The sequence below is a fragment of the Coturnix japonica genome, chromosome 19 (assembly GCF_054131305.1).
Source record: "Coturnix japonica strain WE chromosome 19, WE-NBRP24, whole genome shotgun sequence".
Taxonomy (NCBI): domain Eukaryota; kingdom Metazoa; phylum Chordata; class Aves; order Galliformes; family Phasianidae; genus Coturnix; species Coturnix japonica.
This window is the reverse complement of record NC_140681.1, coordinates 9,374,393-9,393,397: the sequence shown is the minus strand read 5'-3', so window position 1 is coordinate 9,393,397 and position 19,005 is coordinate 9,374,393. Positions and strand designations below refer to the sequence as shown.

Sequence of the window (19,005 nt, the reverse complement as noted above, 5' to 3'; positions counted from 1 at the left end):
GTCTCAGCAAGAGCAACCTCTGTTGTTTTACCTCCTCAGTGGCAGGACACAGCCTGGGCAGGAACACTGACACCCTCACTGAGGGTCAGCCCTCCCCCTGGGTGCACCTGAAGGCACCGAACCTCTTTGCTGTGCAGGTTAATGGCTTCCCCACCAGAGCCCACCATTAGACAGACTGACTCACTTACTGGTTCACCTTTAGAGCCTTTAATCCCTGCTCTTCCAGGCAGTCCCTGGAAAAGAAAGAAAGAAAGAAAAAAAGCAGTGTAAGAAGAAATCAAGCAACTAAATGTATTATTCTAGTCTGATTTGTCACACGTGCAATAATGCAACAGCAACGTTTCGTGCGGTGGAAACCTCCCTCCTGGGGTGTCAAAAATATTTTGTAAGACAGGAAGAAAGAAATGCTTTATCTCTATGTAAACAGTTATAAGACTGGAGACATAAAACAGTTTGACAATGAATACCCGGTAGGGCAAGGATCAACACGCTTCTGAATCACAGTCATAAGGGATGCTCATCAATAGGATAGAGAAGAGAAAAACCCACTCTGATCTAGATTTTAAGTAAGGCCAAAGGGCCAGAAGCCAGGGCTTTACTATGCAATTATTCGGTGCTAATCCAGATGTTTCCCATCCTGTCTTGTACATCACTCCCTGTCTGTATAGTGGGGAGAACACACTTCCCCTAGCATCAAATGGGTCCCTTTGTGTGCACAGAATGAAGCTCCCCTCTCCCAGCCACGCTGCTTTGATGCCTTGGAGGTGAGCAGTCAATGCTGCCATACTCACAGGAAGTCCATTTGGCCCCTTCTCTCCAGGAACACCCATACGAGCTGCGTCACCCTGTGGATACCAAGAGGTTACGAGAGACCTTCTGCTACTGGAAAATGGTCTGACACAAGGAGATGACACATTCCCTAATAGGCATATGCAGTCTTCTCCCTCCCCACATGTGCAGGACCAAGAGCCTGTTTTATCTACAGGAGGCCCACTGGACACAAGGGCTGTTGGGTGCTTCCAAAGATCCCTTGCAGCTCCCAACCTTCACAGTCCAATAATTTACATCCATTGGCAGCACATGGTGCACACTGCTGCTGTGGGATCACTATTCAAAAACCAGGCAGCGAGTACCTGACAGCACTTTGTCTACAGGCAATTAAAACAAACAGATATCTCTGTCAGCAGCTCTGAAGAGGCATCTCTGAAGGCCTAGAGTCAGCCAGTAGGAACCACAGAGCACAGGGACACAGTTTAGATCATACGTGCATGGCCCTTACTGTGCATCTTCCTTCTTTAGGGAATTTCCTTGGGATTAATTAATATAAGTAACTTCACTCCTCTTCACTAGTCACACTGTTGGATAACTCTAAAGGCAAAAGCTTTCCAGCAGTGCTTTTTCCTTGACAAGAATCAGAAGCTTTGCAACACCCATAGGACAGTAACAAAGTCTTTCCTGCACAGTGTGTAAGTAGGGCTTTACAAACCTTCTCACCATCGAGTCCAGGAGCTCCATCCCGTCCATCCTTGCCAGGTATGCCCTGCAATCACATACAGAGCTGGTTACAAGGCAGACATTGGGGTCGCAAAACACATTTGCAACAAAGAACCTTTGGGCAATGAGATTTCCAGTCATATTTAGGAAACCAGGGGGAAAAAAGTGAAGAGCAGTGCTACTAGAGCCTGGTCCAACCAGGATGACACTGAAGGTTATGCAGATTCACAGAGCAGAGGGGCTTGAAAACAAAGAATTTAAGATGCAAGATCTCTGCTATCATGTTTTATCTTGTCATCTGCAAGACAAAGAGACTTACATCCTATTTAATTGACTTACAGGTTCTCCTATGAGCCCACGAGCTCCTGGGTTTCCTTTTGGTCCAGGTCTACCCTAGAAATCAACAATAAATCCTGTGTTATCCAGGACACAACCCTTACGTACAATCAATAAACCACAGCGATATTCAGACTCTGTGAGGACATTTCATTCAGTTTGCACCAACTCTTGTCCTGTTCATACAGTCACGGTGTTTCCTTTAGCAAGCACCAGAAACACGAGCCAGTGCTGGCTGCAGTGCAAGATCAGATCCCTCCCATTAATTCACAGTGCCTGCAGTACTTTAGAAGAGTGCATAAGAACAACTATTATCCCCTTTTTAAAGGAATAATTAATCATCAGAAAACACACAGCACTGAGAGCAAAACCTTCTCCAAGGCAGGACGGCCAGTTAGCCCCCGACACTGCCACCTCCCTGCAACAGAGCTCAGCCAGTAATAAACAGGTCCTCAAATTCTGCTGTGCTTTAGAAACGGACAGTGCAAAGTGCTAAAAAAAACACAAACCAAGGGGGACAAGCCATAATAAAGCTGTCAGACAGACTGCTCTGAATGTCACATCCAATGCTGGAGCAGATGGAGGTCTTACTGCACTTACAGTATCGCCTTTGGGCCCTCTGAATCCTTGAGGTCCTTTGTTTCCTTGGTCTCCCTAAGACAAAAGGGGAAAAGCCATTAAGTATTTTCATCGCTCTCAAAGACTAATGCTTCCAGAGTGTAAATGATGAAGGGTTTTTTGTGCTGTTTGCCAGCATTAGCAGAGGCGTGAGTGTACACACTCCCTTAGGAGCTGGGCTGTACTTTCTGTTACACTCTGTAATTCCTGAGACACAGATGAATTGCAGCAAGGACTTTGCAAGCAATCCCTCAGGGCAGAGACAGTCTTTCCCTTCATCTACTGAAACATTTTCTTTCACCAGAAACAGCGGAGGAAGAAAAACTAATGGAAAATGCTCTCAGAGAGACCATAAATCTGCAGATGCAGATGTAGCCTTTCATTTGGGCATGCAAAGGAGGGTACAGGGGTCCTTCCACAGGCAAGTCTACAGGCATGGAGCACAACGGAAGGAAAGACACTGTGAGATGTGGGTCAGGTGAGATGGCATTGCTTTAACTGGAGGGAAAAAGGTGATGGGAATAATTTGCTGGAGCTGGTATATCTCCTTCCTGCTCATTGGCAGTGGAGCGGCAGTGCTCAGAAAGGATAAACATTAGGCTTTGGCTAAGGAAGGCAGGCCACAAAGCAGCACATACAGCTTTCCCCGGAGGTCCTGGGATTCCAGGTGGCCCTCTGAAACCAATGTCACCCTGCAAAGAAAAACACATCGTTCTAATGCTGCTGTTGGCAGAGGGTAAGTAACAACATACCTACCTCATCCCACAGCCTCAGAAAACACACAAAACCCCGGAAAGCTACTTCATATCTCTTATTAGTTTGTAAAACAGACTTGCAAAAAGATCCCCCTCTGAACAAGCAAGTTTTCACTCCAGATCTCCCCACCATTATGTTTGCAACACACTGATATCATTCACAGCCTCGATATCTTGCTCTCGTTCCTAAATCAATGCATGATTTTATCAGACTCAAAACCATTCAGTCTCTAAGGTCAAGGGACTCCGGCAAACTTCCAAAGCCATGATGAGACATTGACCCCATTCTCATTGAAGAGACACCAGGCCTGATCCTACCAGTCCCTCAGGTATGCAAACTCATTCTGCCCTTGGAAGGTTGTTTTGTTCAGTGGCTGTACCCTGTTCCCCAGTTGTTGTCATTCATGATAATGAACACCTGCCATATGGACTTCACATAGCAAAAATCAATGGTGGAGGGAGAGAAATCAGAAGGTTTTTCTTACTCTGTCACCAGCTGGACCCATTGGACCAGGGAGTCCTCTCAGTCCTCTTGGGCCCTAATTAAGAAAACAAATCAGTTAAAACCCTATCGCTGTTAAAACACAAAATGATAAAACAGAATATCACGGCCATTCACCAACACACAAAACCTTCAGAAAAAACAGGGAATGGCAGAAAGCTCAGTCTCCTGTTGCACAGAAATGACCCTTCCCCCTTTGGTGATGACTTCAAATTGACACTTGTGAAGATACTCCATGTAGTCAAGCTTTCAGACTTTCTGCAGCCCGACTGCCAGGCTGTCAAGCCATCTCAGCACTCAGCATCAGAAAGGGGCAAAACATCCAGGGCTCCATCAGAGTCCCAGGATAGAGTCTATTGTTTGAATGTTTCATCCAAGACGAGGCGCCAACACCAAGACCTGAACAAAAGCTTTGTCCATCTAATATGATTTTACTTCTTTTTTCCCACCCCTTTCACCTCCTATCAGCATCAATTTTCTCACGTGTTTTTACAGAGAGGCAAGAGTTGCCCCTATAGTATGAAGTGGTCATTGGCAGCATTCAGTTTCAGAGCAAAAAGGTAATGGGAATCAGTCTGAAGAGCAGGTGTTACCTGCAGGCCAACGCTGCCAGGGATGCCTGGAGGACCTGGAGGGCCAGGGCTGCCCTGGAAGAAAGAAATGAATTAGGAAGAGCAGAGGTAGCAGGAACCTGCCCCCCAAAGCCAATACCTTCCCATCTTATTCCTTCCTGAGCTCCCTCCCATCCGCATTTCTGCTGCAGTTTTTGCTTCTACATCATCTTTGATTTCTCTGATCTTAACATGATGATTGTTGGGAAGATGAATTTCCTTGAAGTAGCAGCACACAGACATACATGCAGAGTAACAGAAGCAATCAGACTTCAGACATGACTTCCCTTTGCTGTTCAGCTCACTGCTTTACTCCCCTTGCCTTCTCATTAAAACTACTTGCTGTGGTGCTTTTAAATATCAAAGTCCCTCCCCACCCCTTAGATTAAAGTTTACCTTCTCTCCTTCTTTGCCTATTTCCCCAGGCTCTCCTTTGTGACCAGTGTGTCCCTAGAAATAAGAGCTCGAGTTACCCCATTTCCAGCACAGTCTTATTACAGAACTTACATTTTATCAGATAACTGCAAGACCCAAATCCACATGATGGAAATAATGTGAGAAATAATCTATACATGTAATACACAGATAGAAAACAGATCAATAATCTATACATGTACAGCACAGAAAGAGAGGTTTCCTGTGGGCTGCAACTTAGAATGTAGGTACCACAACCAAGTAAACAGAAAGCTGCCCAGGGTTCACAGTGACATCAGTTTCGGGAGACACCTCTGTCCCTGCAGATAGCATTTTTCTTACCTTGAAACCTGGCATTCCTGGAGGACCAGGAGGACCTGGTGGGCACAGAGCTGGGCACTGCAAGAAACAGGAGCACTCTGAGTTAGTGAATACACACAGTGCATCCGTGGAAGTGGGTTTCATTACTAAAGGAAGGGAAAAGGCCACGTCTGGAAGCACGTGTGGGTTGTGGCTCTAAACCCACTAATTCACTCATACCGTAACACGTTCAGTGACACTTCCCTATGGGAAAGAGGTCCTAAAATAGGTTCACAGGCCCACAGCAACCCACAAAATAATGATTTCTGCTTGGTCAGCTTCACTTAGAGCATGATTGCATGGACTGTGAGGAATTCTGAAGGCTGACAGCTGTTCACAGCCCAGAAATAATGGAGAAGCACAGATCGTCAGCAAAGCAGCTCAGATACCTTCATTAGGAACATTTCTACACATGCATTGACCCCTATTGATTTCCATGGGGCACCTCACCTAACTGAAACAAGGGCAAACATTAAAGCTTATCAGAAGGGGATGTATAGAAAATTAATCCCAATACCAACAAGCTGGTGCCTGCAGGTGTACAGGGCTGGCTGAGCCCATGGTGGGGGGACTCTAGCTGGAGTGGGAATGAATCAGAGCATGGATATAAGTTTAATGGGGGTTCCAAAAGCCTTTCTCTAAGAGCTGTGTAGATAAGAAGAGTATTTTCTTCTGCAGCTTACACTTAATTATTTTTTCTTTTAATAAAACTTCAGGCTACATCTATGTGACAAGAATTTAGTTTTCTGGTACATTCCACAGTGTAACTTAAATTAAAACTGCAGAAATAGTATCCTTTCCTATTAACTTCCACGTGACTTGCCATAAGGTAGTCTAAACTGACTCTGAGTTTTTTGGGGCACTCCAATTAGAAAACCAGAGATGCTGTCACAACAACAGCTGTGAAATCTGGAAATGTCACTTCTTCCATCGCTCATGGGCTTCACAGTCCCTTCATTCCCTTGAAAGAAAGGAATCAAGGCGTTCTCATAAAGAAGAAAGTCTAAACAAAGCATATGCCCACAGGAGCTCCATGCCATCGTCCATAGAAATAAACAGTGCAACACGCACAACCTTTTCTCTTGCAAAGCAGGATTGGAAACAGATGCATCAAAATCTGTTGCCACTTGCCAAATGCTAAAGTAGTTTTGTAGAGGAAGAGTGTGTGCAAAACCTGCATTCGGGAAGCAAACTGGAAAGCAAAGATCATGCGTAAAAAAAATCAGCATTAATATATCCACCTCCTTGCAAGAACATTTCAGTCTTCCAAACACCTACTCATTCAACACTTATGCTTCCTGTAATATGGCAGCATGCTAGACCTATGTCTGCAGGTCTGAATGGCACACGTTGACCTTCCTCCAAGTATCTCACTCAATGAAAATATTCTTATGCTACATCAGGAGAAACTTACCTGAAGGTCCCCACCGCCTTCCGGAATGACGCCTGCAAGACCCTGAAATTCATAAGAAATGGCCTTTAAGAATATCTAGGCAAGCAAAAGGAAGAAACTTTATCTCCAGAAAATGTACCTTACAATCCCAGCTCAGCTGAATTAGCACAGGGCAGATACAATGCCACATGGCATGAAACAGCCCCTGAGCCTAGAGGGTTACTTATGAGCTGCAATGGTCCTCAAAATGGACATGGCAGACTTGAACTGGAGATGCACAGATTAGCATGGGAAAGGTCCTTGAGCCTTAGGCCATGAAGGCAGCAGTTTCAGGGGAGCAGCTGTGCTTGACCCTCTTTAGGTATTAGGGGAAGGCCCTCCTGGGACCTATCTGACCTTCTAAAGAAACTCAGCAAGCAGTAAATAGAACAAATAATAAACAAACAGGAGATGATGATCCACACACTGAAGAGCAGCCAGTGAAGTCACTGCTCTCCTCGGAGCTCAGTGTTTAGAGGCTGCTGAAACTCAGCCCAGAGAGGGAGTGCTCACAGTAATTGCAGCAAATAAAACACATGCGTTCTGGCAGCGAGATGAAAATTCTAGACTCCCCATGGGAAGTTTCTCACATTCATTCACAAATCTCAACTTACGGGAGGTCCAGGTGGTCCAGGAGGCCCTGGGAATCCTGGCAGACCAGAAGGCCCCTAAAAAGAGATAAAAAAAAATATAAAGAATTTCTCTTCTTAACTATTTGGATGAAAACATGAAGAGAGAGGAAGGATAGCTACCAAATGCCACTGCATATTTGTGAGTGTGAGGCAAAATATCTCCAACTAGACTAAATGGCACCTTTCTGCCTGCAGAGGATTCTAGTGCCGTCAAGAGAATAACAGATCCATGTGCAAGTACAGGGAGTAGAATGGAAGAATATATGCTGTACCTACATCCCTGCTTCTACTGGCTCCGTATCTCTCCAGTGGAGCTGCGGGCATCCAGAAATGATTGCATGCTTCTACAGAATGGGCTCCCTCCAATCAGGCTCTTTCTGCTCTCACTGAGGGTGTTGAAAGCACATGCCAGTGGGGACAGATCTCTCTTCTCCTGACACTGACTGCTCTTTTGCTGTTATTCATCATTGGTAAAAGATCTGTCTGCAAGAAGTTGCGCACCAAAGCACTGCAGTGGTCGACAAAGGAGACCCTACACAAGCTGATACAAGGGATAGCATTGCCCACAGGCATTTGTAGAGCTTGCAGTGCCTCGTGCATCACACCTCCAGAACAGAATAAGAAAACAGAAATGAATTTTGCTCTTCTGTGGTCGTGGTATGTTTGATAAGTGTGAAAAACTCACCGGAGGACCCCGAAATCCATTTCCACCTGGAAGTCCACTGGGTCCTGGAGGCCCCTGTTGAACAGAGAAAAAAGCCTTACACCTCAGTGACCCCACATAGCTGCCAAAGTCCAGGAGCAAACAGTCTGGCTGTATTCATCTGCCTAATCACTCAGAGATGCCCAGCCCCAGACAACTGCTTTGCCAACGCACTTCTTACTTCTTGCTTCACCTTCCCATGGAGTCTGCTATCTGCACTGCCACACATTGCCAATATCTGCCCCACACTGACTCAGCTCTGAGGCACCCCGAGAGCCTGATGAATGAAAGCTGCTGCTCCAGACATGGCTACCTCCAGCAATTACAAGGCTGCCCTGCCTTGAATCAACAGCAGTGACAGGCTGCACTGGGGTAAGGATACACAAGAATGGACCACAAAGCTGCCAACCTGCAGGACTCCAAATCCTGCTGTCCAGCACAAGGAAGGAATCCAGATTAAAAAACAAACAAAACCAACACAAAAACCCATCCCTTACATAGTCATTTAAACCTCTTTGGGATAAAGAATCTCTTTACTTACTGGAGGTCCTGGCAGTCCTTTACCCTGGAAACAACATTTAAAAAGATCACTTAAAAAATGAACATACGACAGGAGGAGCAGCACCTCTGAAAATACTGCTTCATTTTAACTTTCCTTTCAGTTCTCATAACACTCTCCTGCCCACACTTACTGTAATTTGCAATGAGAACGCAGAGTCTTAATGAATCCTTTCATTGCCTCTAATAATTTGTATTCCCTTTACATCCTTGTTACCTACGAGATATCTCTAAATAAAGCCATATACGGTGGTGACGCGGTAGTGGAACAGGGACATTTATGAAGAACACGTTCTAATTTATTCATCTGCTTTCCCTGTCTTCAAACATTTGTTTGCTTCCTGAAACCTCATCTCAGCTGACACCCACTGGCTGTCCTGCAACGCGAGATCCAGACCTGGTTCAGTGAAGTGGGGGTACTGAGTTAGCTGTGGCCATCCAACAAAGTGAGCACCTATATATGTCGTGCTGTCACGTTTGGGAAGGGCATTCAAATCATCTGCTCATGGCATTTGAACCAGCATAGCAAGCTCTGCAGTTGAGCTCAGCTTCATGAAGAAACAGAAATACTAATAATTGCTGGGGAAGGCTGCTAAGTTGTTTAGCATTAACTGAATGTCTTTCTAGATGCAGCAGCAGCTGTATTCAGAAACCCTTAGGCTTGATGCTAAATATGGATATACAGTTACCACTTGATTTGATGGAAAAGATTTAAGGGGGCTTTCTTTACAGAGACATCACTTCTGGTTGTTATGAGCTTAGCATGGCTCTTCTATTACTCCGTCAGTATAGACATTAAAGCTAAATATGACTTTCCAGTACATAATGAGATGCTTAACATAGCAATATGGATTTCAAAATGAGCACAGAATGACCAGGGATGTTAGTGCAGCAAAATAGCTCAATATGTGAAAGTCTGTTTCATTTACTTATACAATACAAAAGACATTATCCGATAGAAGGAAGGTTTGATACATCAGTCTTCATCCCAAGCTTGGTGACTTTATAACATCTCTGAGACCAAGAAGCAGCTCCACATCACGAGAACAGTTCAAACATAGATACTTAAGCACCTAAAATGATATTTTCACTCATTCATGTTTAAATCTCTTGATCTGGGATACAAGGCTTCCCCTGTTCTCCTGGGGCAGGCTCTGGCACCCAATGACACACCACCCTTACACGTGCAAATCTGGGAGTTACTTACAGCTGGTCCAGGTGGCCCAGAAGGTCCTAATGCACCCTACAGGAATAAAACAACAGAGTGCAAATTAGCAGGTCAATCAGAAACTCCCACATAGTAAGACATCAGCATCTGCTCTGTTTGGAAACTCCAACAGTGTCTGAAAGAAACAGCACACAGCTGGGGATGCTTGGTCAAACTTACAAATACAAGGACAGAAACCTATGGGTAATGATGATCCTGTTGTTATAAATTACTTGATTGAACAACACTGTAAGACAGTAGGGAGCTTAGCTCTGAACCGGCCCCAGCAAATTCTTCCCCCATTTGTTGGCTATGAATATCTAAACATTCACAAACTGTAGTCTCATTCAGTTGAAATATTCTCATTCATTGTACTTGCACGATGTAGATCCAGTGATGAAATTATCTGGAACCATTTACATGATCTGGATTTGTTCTAGTGTGTATTATCACTTCACGCATCTCCCTGCAGGCAGAGGTTGTGATGGGGCAGCTTCTGCCTTCTCATTTGTTTCTTTGGCAAATCAATTCCCAATCTCCTTTTCTCCATTTGCATTCTATCTCTTAAGATCACCAAACTCTAGTCAAGCTTACATCTTAGACTCAAATCGTTCTTGAAATTGCTGAAACAAAATTTGCTTAATTAAAGATAAGCTACCCTGCTTACTCTCAACCCCTCTGCTGCACTGCAAAGCCTTCCTCAGCCTCTCACCAGCTGGACTGACTAAACCTGCTCTCCAAAAGTTCTCAGGATTCTCTACCAAAAACATCCTGAGTTGGAAATAAGTCACATCCATCCCCAGGACCACAGGGACAATGCAGATGGGCAGACCAAGAAGGCAGACCAAGAAGCATCCCAGCACACGGCTGCTCACTGTGATCCTGAGGATGACCGCAGCCTTTCTTCACCAAACGAGATTAGAAATGTTTTCCCTTATTAAGTCTAAAGAGAAAGATACCTAGGGCCCAAGTGCCTCATTAAGAATAGCCTTGTGAGGGAAGGACTGTAATCCAATCAAAATCAGCTCTGCTGAAGATGTCAGCTCATTCATTTTTCTTGCTGCTGGTTACTCTGGTTTTCATCTGGTTGCTTTTATCTTTAGGCTGAAGTCTTTATACACCATTGCCTACGGGATGAGCTGAGATCTCTCCTTGTAGAAAACACAGAATTTCCAGCATCTACTGATTTACACCCTTAATCCTGCTCCCACAAATACAAAAAAAGCTGGATAGGCCCCTTCCATTATGTCACTGTACTCAGATTACCAAGTGCTGGTCCTTTCCCCTCCGTAATATTGAGGGTGTGGGGTGGAGCACTCAGGAGTGAACATTTTTGGTACAGTCATGGATCACCGAGTCCCTGAGCAAGCTGGTGTGACTCCATTAAATCCAAATGAAAAACTCTAATTTATACCTCTACTTTAATAACACTGACTCAACTCATTCTCCTGATAACAATGTTCTTTCTCTATTGAAAACAGTCTTAGCATAATTTTCCATTTTAAAGCCATATGCTTTATGAGTATACAACTATTGAGAGCAGGAAATACTTGATTAATATGGCATTATGAGCTCATAAATAAATAATGCATAGCTAAAAAACAGCCTTCTGGGAGCCCATTTCCATTTGCCAAACACCTTCACTCTCAGGCACTTCAGAAATACATGTCTATTCATCACAAGGCACAGTGTGTCTTCACGCATGTCTTCAATCTCACAGCAGTCAATGGACATCTGCTGCTTTCAGTGCTTCCCACAGGACCCAACTGCCTTCTTAAACTCGTGCAAAAGAAAGTCAGGATAACCACGCTGCCCTTTTAGAGTGATAGAGCTTTTAGAGCTTCTTTTCTTTTTCCAGGCTTTTATTAGTCCAATTAAAATGATTTTCTAGACAGATCACTGACCTCAAAAAAAAAAAAACACCACAAACCTCCCATAAATGACAACATGCCCCAAGTTTGCCCCGTGCTGACAGACTGAGTTAAGAGACAGGGGAAATCATGTCAAGTCAGAACACAAAGTTACGGTAACTCTGTGTGCTAGAACGCTGTTTGTGCGTTGAAAGGGGAAGTTCTTGTGCCCAGGAATTATCTGCTCCATTACCCCGCTAACTCAGACCTTGTACGCTAAAGTAGGCATGGGCAAATGTTACCACTGAACATAAAACAGAAGCACAGAACTTCTCAGTTTTCTGCGTGGTCCATAACATTTCTGTTGTAAAAATCAAAGTTCTGTTTCCCAAAGGTGCTGCAGTCTCATCACAGTCTGTGAGCTGTTGGGGTTTTGTAGCCCAGAGATCTGTGTTGACCCATCACTGCAGCCCCAAGTTCAACAGAACTGTGGACCAGCTCTGGATGCAACCTGTAATGATTTGTGATAGAAGAGAGGAGGATGGCCATGCTGAGTAAAATCTGTGCTGAACGGCAGCACACTCACCTACACTTTGTTCCCAGTGTCATAACAGAGGCCTATGTATTTTTCTGTCCAGTTACAGATGACCTGAAGGACATCTATAGCATCATAGGCAGTCATTTCTTCCTGTGGTGTCCCTCAGCAGAGCCATAATACTTAGGAAGTAAGAGACCGAGGCTCAAAATAAAGACCAAAATAGCTTCACTTTGATCAACGTTTTAATTAAGTCTATGGATTGCTTTTTCAGATGCTCAGAATACCACAAGAGCTGTTCTGCACTGCTATCTGCACTAAAGCTATCCAAAACACACTCAAAATCATGTGAAAGAAAGCTGGATCCCATGCCTTGCACCTACAGAAAAACTATTTGGGTCTTCATTTGAAAGGTTTAAGCATTCTGCAAGGGTTCACGGATAAATAACCTGCCATCATCAATACCCCAGTGTCACCAGTTCACAAAGGTAGGAGGAGTCACCAGTGTAAGCAATGACAAAGTTCCATTTCAAGGCACTGGAGACACAACGTGGTACTCACACGGTCTCCTGGAGGCCCATTTGGGCCAGGTGGGCCATCAGTTCCCGTTAAACCCTGTGGAAATACAAGAATAAATGTAAAGACAGAGAAACACAGAAACAAGAGCTGTAGGAATCCACTGTCACTGTCACATACTACCCGCATGTCAGACTTCCAGGAAAACCTAACCTCTTCAAATCTCTGTAGTTAAACAGGAGAAAACCAGAAGCAAATTACCTGTACTGTTCCCTATGCATTTTAAGTACAGAAGAACAGACACCAAGACAGCATTCATGCATATGAAATGCTTAAACAGATAAGCAAATACTCACATCTACTCCGGGAAGGCCAGGCAGCCCAGCTTCACCAGCTGCTCCGGGCTTTCCTGGTGCACCCTTTGGTCCCTATATCAGAAAACAGGCAATTCTTTATAATGTAACAAATGAAATGCGGCACGTAGTCTTCATCAGCACAAGACTCAAACTGATGCCAAAAACAAACACGTATATACAACAAGGTGCCAGTTTTGGTTGCACTGGCAATGGGTGAGCTGTATTTCAGGTACAGAACCATAGGATAGCCTGAGTTGAAAAGGAACATAACGATCATCCTGTTTCAACCCCCATGCATGCGTGTCCTCCTCTAGCAACAAAACAAGGGAATTTGTTTCTCCATAGAACCAGTGCTGAGTTAACTTATGGAAATTCTGCTGCAGATCAAAACGAAAGCCATAAGACTTAGCTCCTGTGCACTGCTTCTTCCTAAGAGAACAAACAAGGTGACAGCAGCCAGGTAATACTTACTGATGGGCCTGGCAAACCAGGAGGGCCCGGCTCACCCTGAGTAAAGAAAAAGACATCAGCGTTAGTGATGAACATCTCCTTTCTGTTGTCTTCTTCTGACAGCAGTACACACAACAGCCACAGTGCTCACACCTCCCTCCATGCTCACACTAAGATTTACCGTGCTCAGGATGAAGAAGGTAATGCTGTGGGACCCTGTTACCTCCTAAAGCAAGTTGAACCTGGATAATCCTTTTCACATTACCAGTAGCAGACAGGAAGCCTGAGCATGTGGGTATCACAAGGGAGAACTGAAGTGTCCTGAACCACCCCCATCACCTGCTTTTCTTTCCACATACGCTTAGGAACTATTTACACTTTGACTTAGCAGCAAGCGAGGCATGGAGGAAGCTGGATGGCTACTGTAATTTTCAAATACCTTCCATGGTAAAACAGAGATGCTATGAGATCCAGATATCCAGGGCACACTATGTAACAGTGCTGCTACCACAAGTTTGGGACTAACAGAAAGGAAAGAACAGTCTCCAGCCATTTTCTTCATATGACTAAACCTGGACAGGAAAAGCAAATGAACAAAAGGCCCAGCTGATTTCAATCTCCTTTCAGCTCAGCCAGCCACAGGGGCATTCAGGAGCTCACACAGACCCCAGACAACAAGATGTTGGTGCTTTATTGTCAGTCCCTGTGAAAAAACAATTGTCTGCAAAAGCCAGGAGCTTGTTGAAACTTGACAGTCTCAGTTCAGTTCCTTGTTTTGTCCGCAGGCAAATCGCTTCGCTCCTGCACGTCCCATTTTAGGTCCCTGGATGAGGACCTCGACTCCTGGCTTCAGGGTAAGTACACTAATAGTGTGAGCAGATTGTTTCTTGTGGGTGAGGAGGGGGCACAGGGCACATTGATATCCCGGAAGAGGAGAATCCAGATGGAAAAAGAGTGCTTGCTAACTGAGCAAGGTTGGTCTGATAATTAGGGGTTATTAGGCAGTAAACAAAGGCATGCAATTTATAGCACCGTTCTGCATTTACTGCATCAGCAGCTGTGAATTCCCTGGGCTGTCCCATAGACTGGTGGCTTTGATTTGCTGAGCCATGGGTTGACACACTGCGCTGGTGGCTGATCAGTGCTCAGACCAGAGGGACGTTACACAGAGGTGGCATTGTGCTCTGGCTTGATGAAGAAACTCTTTTGCCGTTCATTACCCACAGGCTTCCCATAAATAGTTATCGTGATCATAGGTGGGGAAGGTCCCTTGCCAAAGGAATGAAAGGAGCAGTTCTTCTGCAATGAATGGCTTGGAAGGGCAGCATCCCTCCTTCACCACACTACATTTCCAACCCCTTTTTCCCCCCCCCTCTCTCCTGTGATGGCAATACATCCAGCAAGGTCACAGCACTTGCAAACGCTATTTGGGACCATCTTAGACCTTTATCCTGCCATCGAGGACCCCTGTGGGACTCTGCAGGAGCTCCAGAACTTCAGTCAGATGAATCAAAGGCCTAATAAGTGTTTACACCCTTAATGCCAGATCACTGGGAATTAGTGGCAAAGGTTGTCAGCAAAAGGAAGTGCTCCCCTGGGTGCTTCATGAGAAGGAAGTCAGTTTTCTCTTTCTTAGTAAGCCTGCATTAAAGTCAAGCCATGAGGTGAAAAGTGGAGGGGGCCGGGGGGAGAAAATAGAGCTTGATTTTTGATCAGCAACAATCTCTTATTAGCAATTTGGGGAATTACATTCCTAGAAATAATTCACAGGAACTTGGCACTAATTCTTTTGATCACAACATGCTGTTCCTATTCTTGGGAGGGAGATTTGGTTTGGTGCTGCGTATGAAATGTGAAGCATGTTAAAGGCTGTAATTATAAAGATTTCAGAGGAACTGAATGCTGCAGCTTCCAGAGAAAGGCAGAAACAAAAGCAGCAGCTTCTAGAAATGGTACTTACGGGGCTCATTCTGAGATATTCCAAGTAACTCAGCTGCATCTTGAGCACGTGGCTCAGGGCCTATGGTAAGGGACCACTGAGCACTTCGGCACCACTCATCAGTCTCAAAGCGACTCTTCCCACACAGCATCCATCTAAAGCCATCTATGAAGCCAATGCAGGTGGTGTGGCCTACAGATAGGGTCCAGAAGAGTTCTATCTGTGCTTTAAAAGAAGTTGCACCACTGCAGAGAAACAATGAAGTGCCTTCATTCCTTACAGAACTGACAATATTACTCAGGCTCCACCCATTGCTGCATTTTATATGGCATAACTTTTTGGGTGCTGCCAGAAAAACAGTAGCCCTTCAACTGGAATGCTGCATGAGCATCCTCAACACCAGCCACGGCCACAAGTTTCTTCTTTTGTGCAGGTCTTTAAAGGTCTGACTGCCTGATTGAACTACAGAAGCTATCTCTGAACAGCTGGTTTCATCTCATGTTAACAGGGCACAACCTGCATCTGGATGAGGGTTGTAGTTTGAGCCTGTTTGAATGGCAGATTGCTCCCATTGCAGTCAGAACTCCATGTCTGAAGGTGGGACTGCAAGACTTAGCACTTCAAACACTTTAATCAGCAGTTTGATTTTTTAGGACTGGGCTCTTCACAATAACTAGATATTATTTAGTCCTGTCCCACTTTCTGAAGTTAGCAGTGGATAAAAGGTGTAGATTCACACTATAAGTGCTTCCCCAGGTTCCCATTTCCAACAGCCACCACAAGCAATGCTGATGAAGCTCCTGAATAAGGTGCAAAATACGCTGTAGAAAGGGGCAGAACAGCAGGATCACAGGGATTTGTTTCCTTCCAAACACTGTTGCCTAGAAGCTGGTTACAACCTGAAGTCTGAAGGGTTTTGTCCCTTCCCAAATTCCTCTTTATAGAGAATTCCTCTGCATATAAAACCAGTCCCTATTCCACAAAGCCTGCTGGCCACAGACTCCATGGGCTCCCTGCAGCTGCAAGGAATGTGTTTCCTTTGCCCTCCTCCCCATAGGCCTTTTATCACAAAGAACAGCAGGGAGATACCAGCTCTGAACTTCACATGCTACAAAACCAGAGTGAGATTTCCAGCAAAACAGACTCTTTTAGATGAAAGGACGCTTCAGAGGGAATAGCTGCAAATGAGTGAGGTTTTCTCTTCAGACCAGCATTGCTCACACAGCCTCTACGGAAGCTCAGCAAACAAAAAGGCTCCTTGTTCACCTCTTACCAGGGAGCTAACATATATCTTTTCCCCTTTACATTCTTATCCAAAAGAAAATGACCTGCAGGGAGTGAATAGAGTTTTTCAAGGCTGCTGAAAGGCTCAATTGCAATCAACTTACTTCGGATGTGTTTTAAAATAACCCACCGTAGAATATTATCAGCTTACAGAGACAAGCACTACTCAAAAGGAGCAACAAAACAGGAAACTGCTCCTCTGTATTTGATACCACCTTGCTGAACGTTTATCTGACACTAACCCATTGCCGCCTGCAGAGTAAATACAGCTCTTCTCCAACAGACTCACAGAAGCAACATTTAATTTCTATAGAGACAGCTATCAAAGGCAATAGGACAAGTTATTTTTCTCCTCTCTGACATCTCCTGGGGTACACAGCCTTCTACCTATACAGGACATGGGCACACCTATGGAACTGCCCCCTATAACAAAAGGTTGGGGTTTATTTGCTGTTTGTGCCATTAAAGGCAACTTATATCTGAAAAGCAGGGGGGCATATTCTGACTTTGCACGTCAGCGTAGATTGGAGATTCCGCACTGACTCTGTTGAAATAAAACACAAGAGCAGCATTCATGTTGAGTTTCTTCAGGCTCCACATGAAAGTGGATGCTCTGAAACATCACAAGCCCCTCTCAGAGCTACAGAACATGCAGTAACAATGACCTGCAACATATTCACGCACTCAACCTTCCACATTTTGTTCCCCCTCCTCTACAGACAGCAAAAGAGCAAAGCACAGCTCTGCAGGCACAGCTGTGAATCCTTTCTCACAAACTACCTTCATCCTGAACTTTACTGAGATAGGATATAGATCCTGCAGTGAATGAGGGCACTCAGTGTCTCCATTCTCTATCCTAACCACTGTAGGACAAGATCCTGTAGGTTCTCCATACCCATTCAACTCTGCAGCACAGCCCAAAGGCTCAGGAGGACAAGCAGCACTTCTCTGCTCGGCTCACTCTGCCTCTGCTCCACCCCCTCCCTCCCTTCCTCTGCTATGTGGCACTCACATCTATGCCGTCCTTGCCAGATGGTCCAGGGGGTCCTCGGGGTCCAGGAGGGCCTCGTGGTCCTACTCTCTGAGAGTGTTGGGGGGGGGGATGAAGAGGAAGAGAGAGATTATTTTTCCATCAGAATAAACACACAAGCTAAATAAGAAAGCAATTGTTGAGTTCCACAGCTACTTCACCTCATGGGGCCTCACAGCATCCTGGGCAAACTTGGAGGAGCTCAAAACAAGGCTCTTTGGAAAATACTTTTGAGTACAGCCTCAGCATCCTCAGCCACTTTAATAGATGGGGAAGGAGAGATGGAAAGCAAAGGGGTTTGGTTGTACAGGTTGTGTTCCTCACTGCCCGTAGAAATGAACCTTATGGGGCAGAGGGTGAAATGTAGGGTCCATGGAAAATAGGTGATAGCACGTAGCATTAAAAATGCATTCAGTCCCCAGCCTGATGGGGCTGATGGAGACAGACAGACACTGCTGAAGTCAGGATAGGAAAAGGAAAAAAAATCTCCTCTCTGAGCAGGGTGTCATTTGAAAACCTGGGCTGTTGGATGTGTAAGGTTGGGGGAAGGAAAGAAAGGTCTGAGAAATGACTTCTGTATTGAGAGGACTCCAGAGAGCAACTTGCTTTAGCATTGGCAAAACAAAGGTTTCATTGTGGAAGCAGCTCTGCTCGCAGCAGATGAGGGCAGCTCTGAATTTCCAAACCCAGACTGTAAAAATTCCTTACTGGCACAACAAAAAAAAAAAAAAAACAACCTCACTGAGGAGTTATTTCCCCAGGCAAAAAATATTAACACCATGCAGAGAAGTTTAATATAACCTCACAAATGAAGGGAATAAGGATTAAATGTGTTCTTTTATAAATGTGAAGCTTTAAAAATTCAGAGGGAAAGAATAAAACATTCTCTGACTCATGGAGAACCAGATCAGGAGATCCCGGGCACCTCATTGCTTCACCATGTAAGAAAACTGTTTCTCTTATAACAACAGCTCTTCCTTTCCTGGGGTTTTATCTCTTGCAGCTCTAATTGGAAAAGAAAAACCACAAACAAAACTTGCACAGAAAGTGTAAAGCAGCAATTGCTGCACACAAGGACACAAAGTAAAAGCCTATTGATGCAGGTATGAAACAGCTCCTTGCTCTAGGCACGGAGAGTACAAGCTTTAAAACAACTTTTGACTAATGACCTGCTATTTCCACATTTCATCCTGTAGTTACAACATACACACATGGTAATGTACCTTTCCCTTCTGCACTCATTTCTTGAACATAAAACCAATGTGAAAATTCTTACCTGAGCTGATGTTGTGGCTAATAGCTGACAAAGGAAGAGAAGCCCAAGAGTGGGGAATACAGTCATCGTGCCCAGGCTCTGTCTCTCCTTTTTACTCCTGGGCAGCCAAACTGTTTCTCTCCCCCTGGATCTTGGCTTACAAATGAG

The 19,005-nt window shown here is 44.7% G+C and overlaps 1 protein-coding gene across 1 annotated transcript in view; it reads right to left on the bottom strand.

Moving 5' to 3' along the window:
• COL9A3 (collagen type IX alpha 3 chain) overlaps nt 1-19,005 on the bottom strand; it is a 27,454-nt gene extending 8,449 nt beyond the window's left edge. The window contains exons 1-20 of the mRNA XM_015881597.3: nt 18,859-19,005; nt 17,565-17,633; nt 13,351-13,386; nt 12,880-12,951; nt 12,569-12,622; nt 9,623-9,658; nt 8,399-8,422; nt 7,840-7,893; nt 7,137-7,190; nt 6,505-6,546; nt 5,073-5,129; nt 4,713-4,766; nt 4,299-4,352; nt 3,689-3,742; nt 3,087-3,140; nt 2,431-2,484; nt 1,834-1,887; nt 1,487-1,540; nt 792-845; nt 189-233 (exon numbers count right to left, since the gene is read on the bottom strand). Of these exons, the coding sequence (XP_015737083.2) occupies nt 189-233; nt 792-845; nt 1,487-1,540; nt 1,834-1,887; nt 2,431-2,484; nt 3,087-3,140; nt 3,689-3,742; nt 4,299-4,352; nt 4,713-4,766; nt 5,073-5,129; nt 6,505-6,546; nt 7,137-7,190; nt 7,840-7,893; nt 8,399-8,422; nt 9,623-9,658; nt 12,569-12,622; nt 12,880-12,951; nt 13,351-13,386; nt 17,565-17,633; nt 18,859-18,924 (1,041 nt within the window). The 5' untranslated portion in view covers nt 18,925-19,005. The remainder of the gene's footprint in view (nt 1-188; nt 234-791; nt 846-1,486; nt 1,541-1,833; nt 1,888-2,430; nt 2,485-3,086; nt 3,141-3,688; nt 3,743-4,298; nt 4,353-4,712; nt 4,767-5,072; nt 5,130-6,504; nt 6,547-7,136; nt 7,191-7,839; nt 7,894-8,398; nt 8,423-9,622; nt 9,659-12,568; nt 12,623-12,879; nt 12,952-13,350; nt 13,387-17,564; nt 17,634-18,858) is intronic.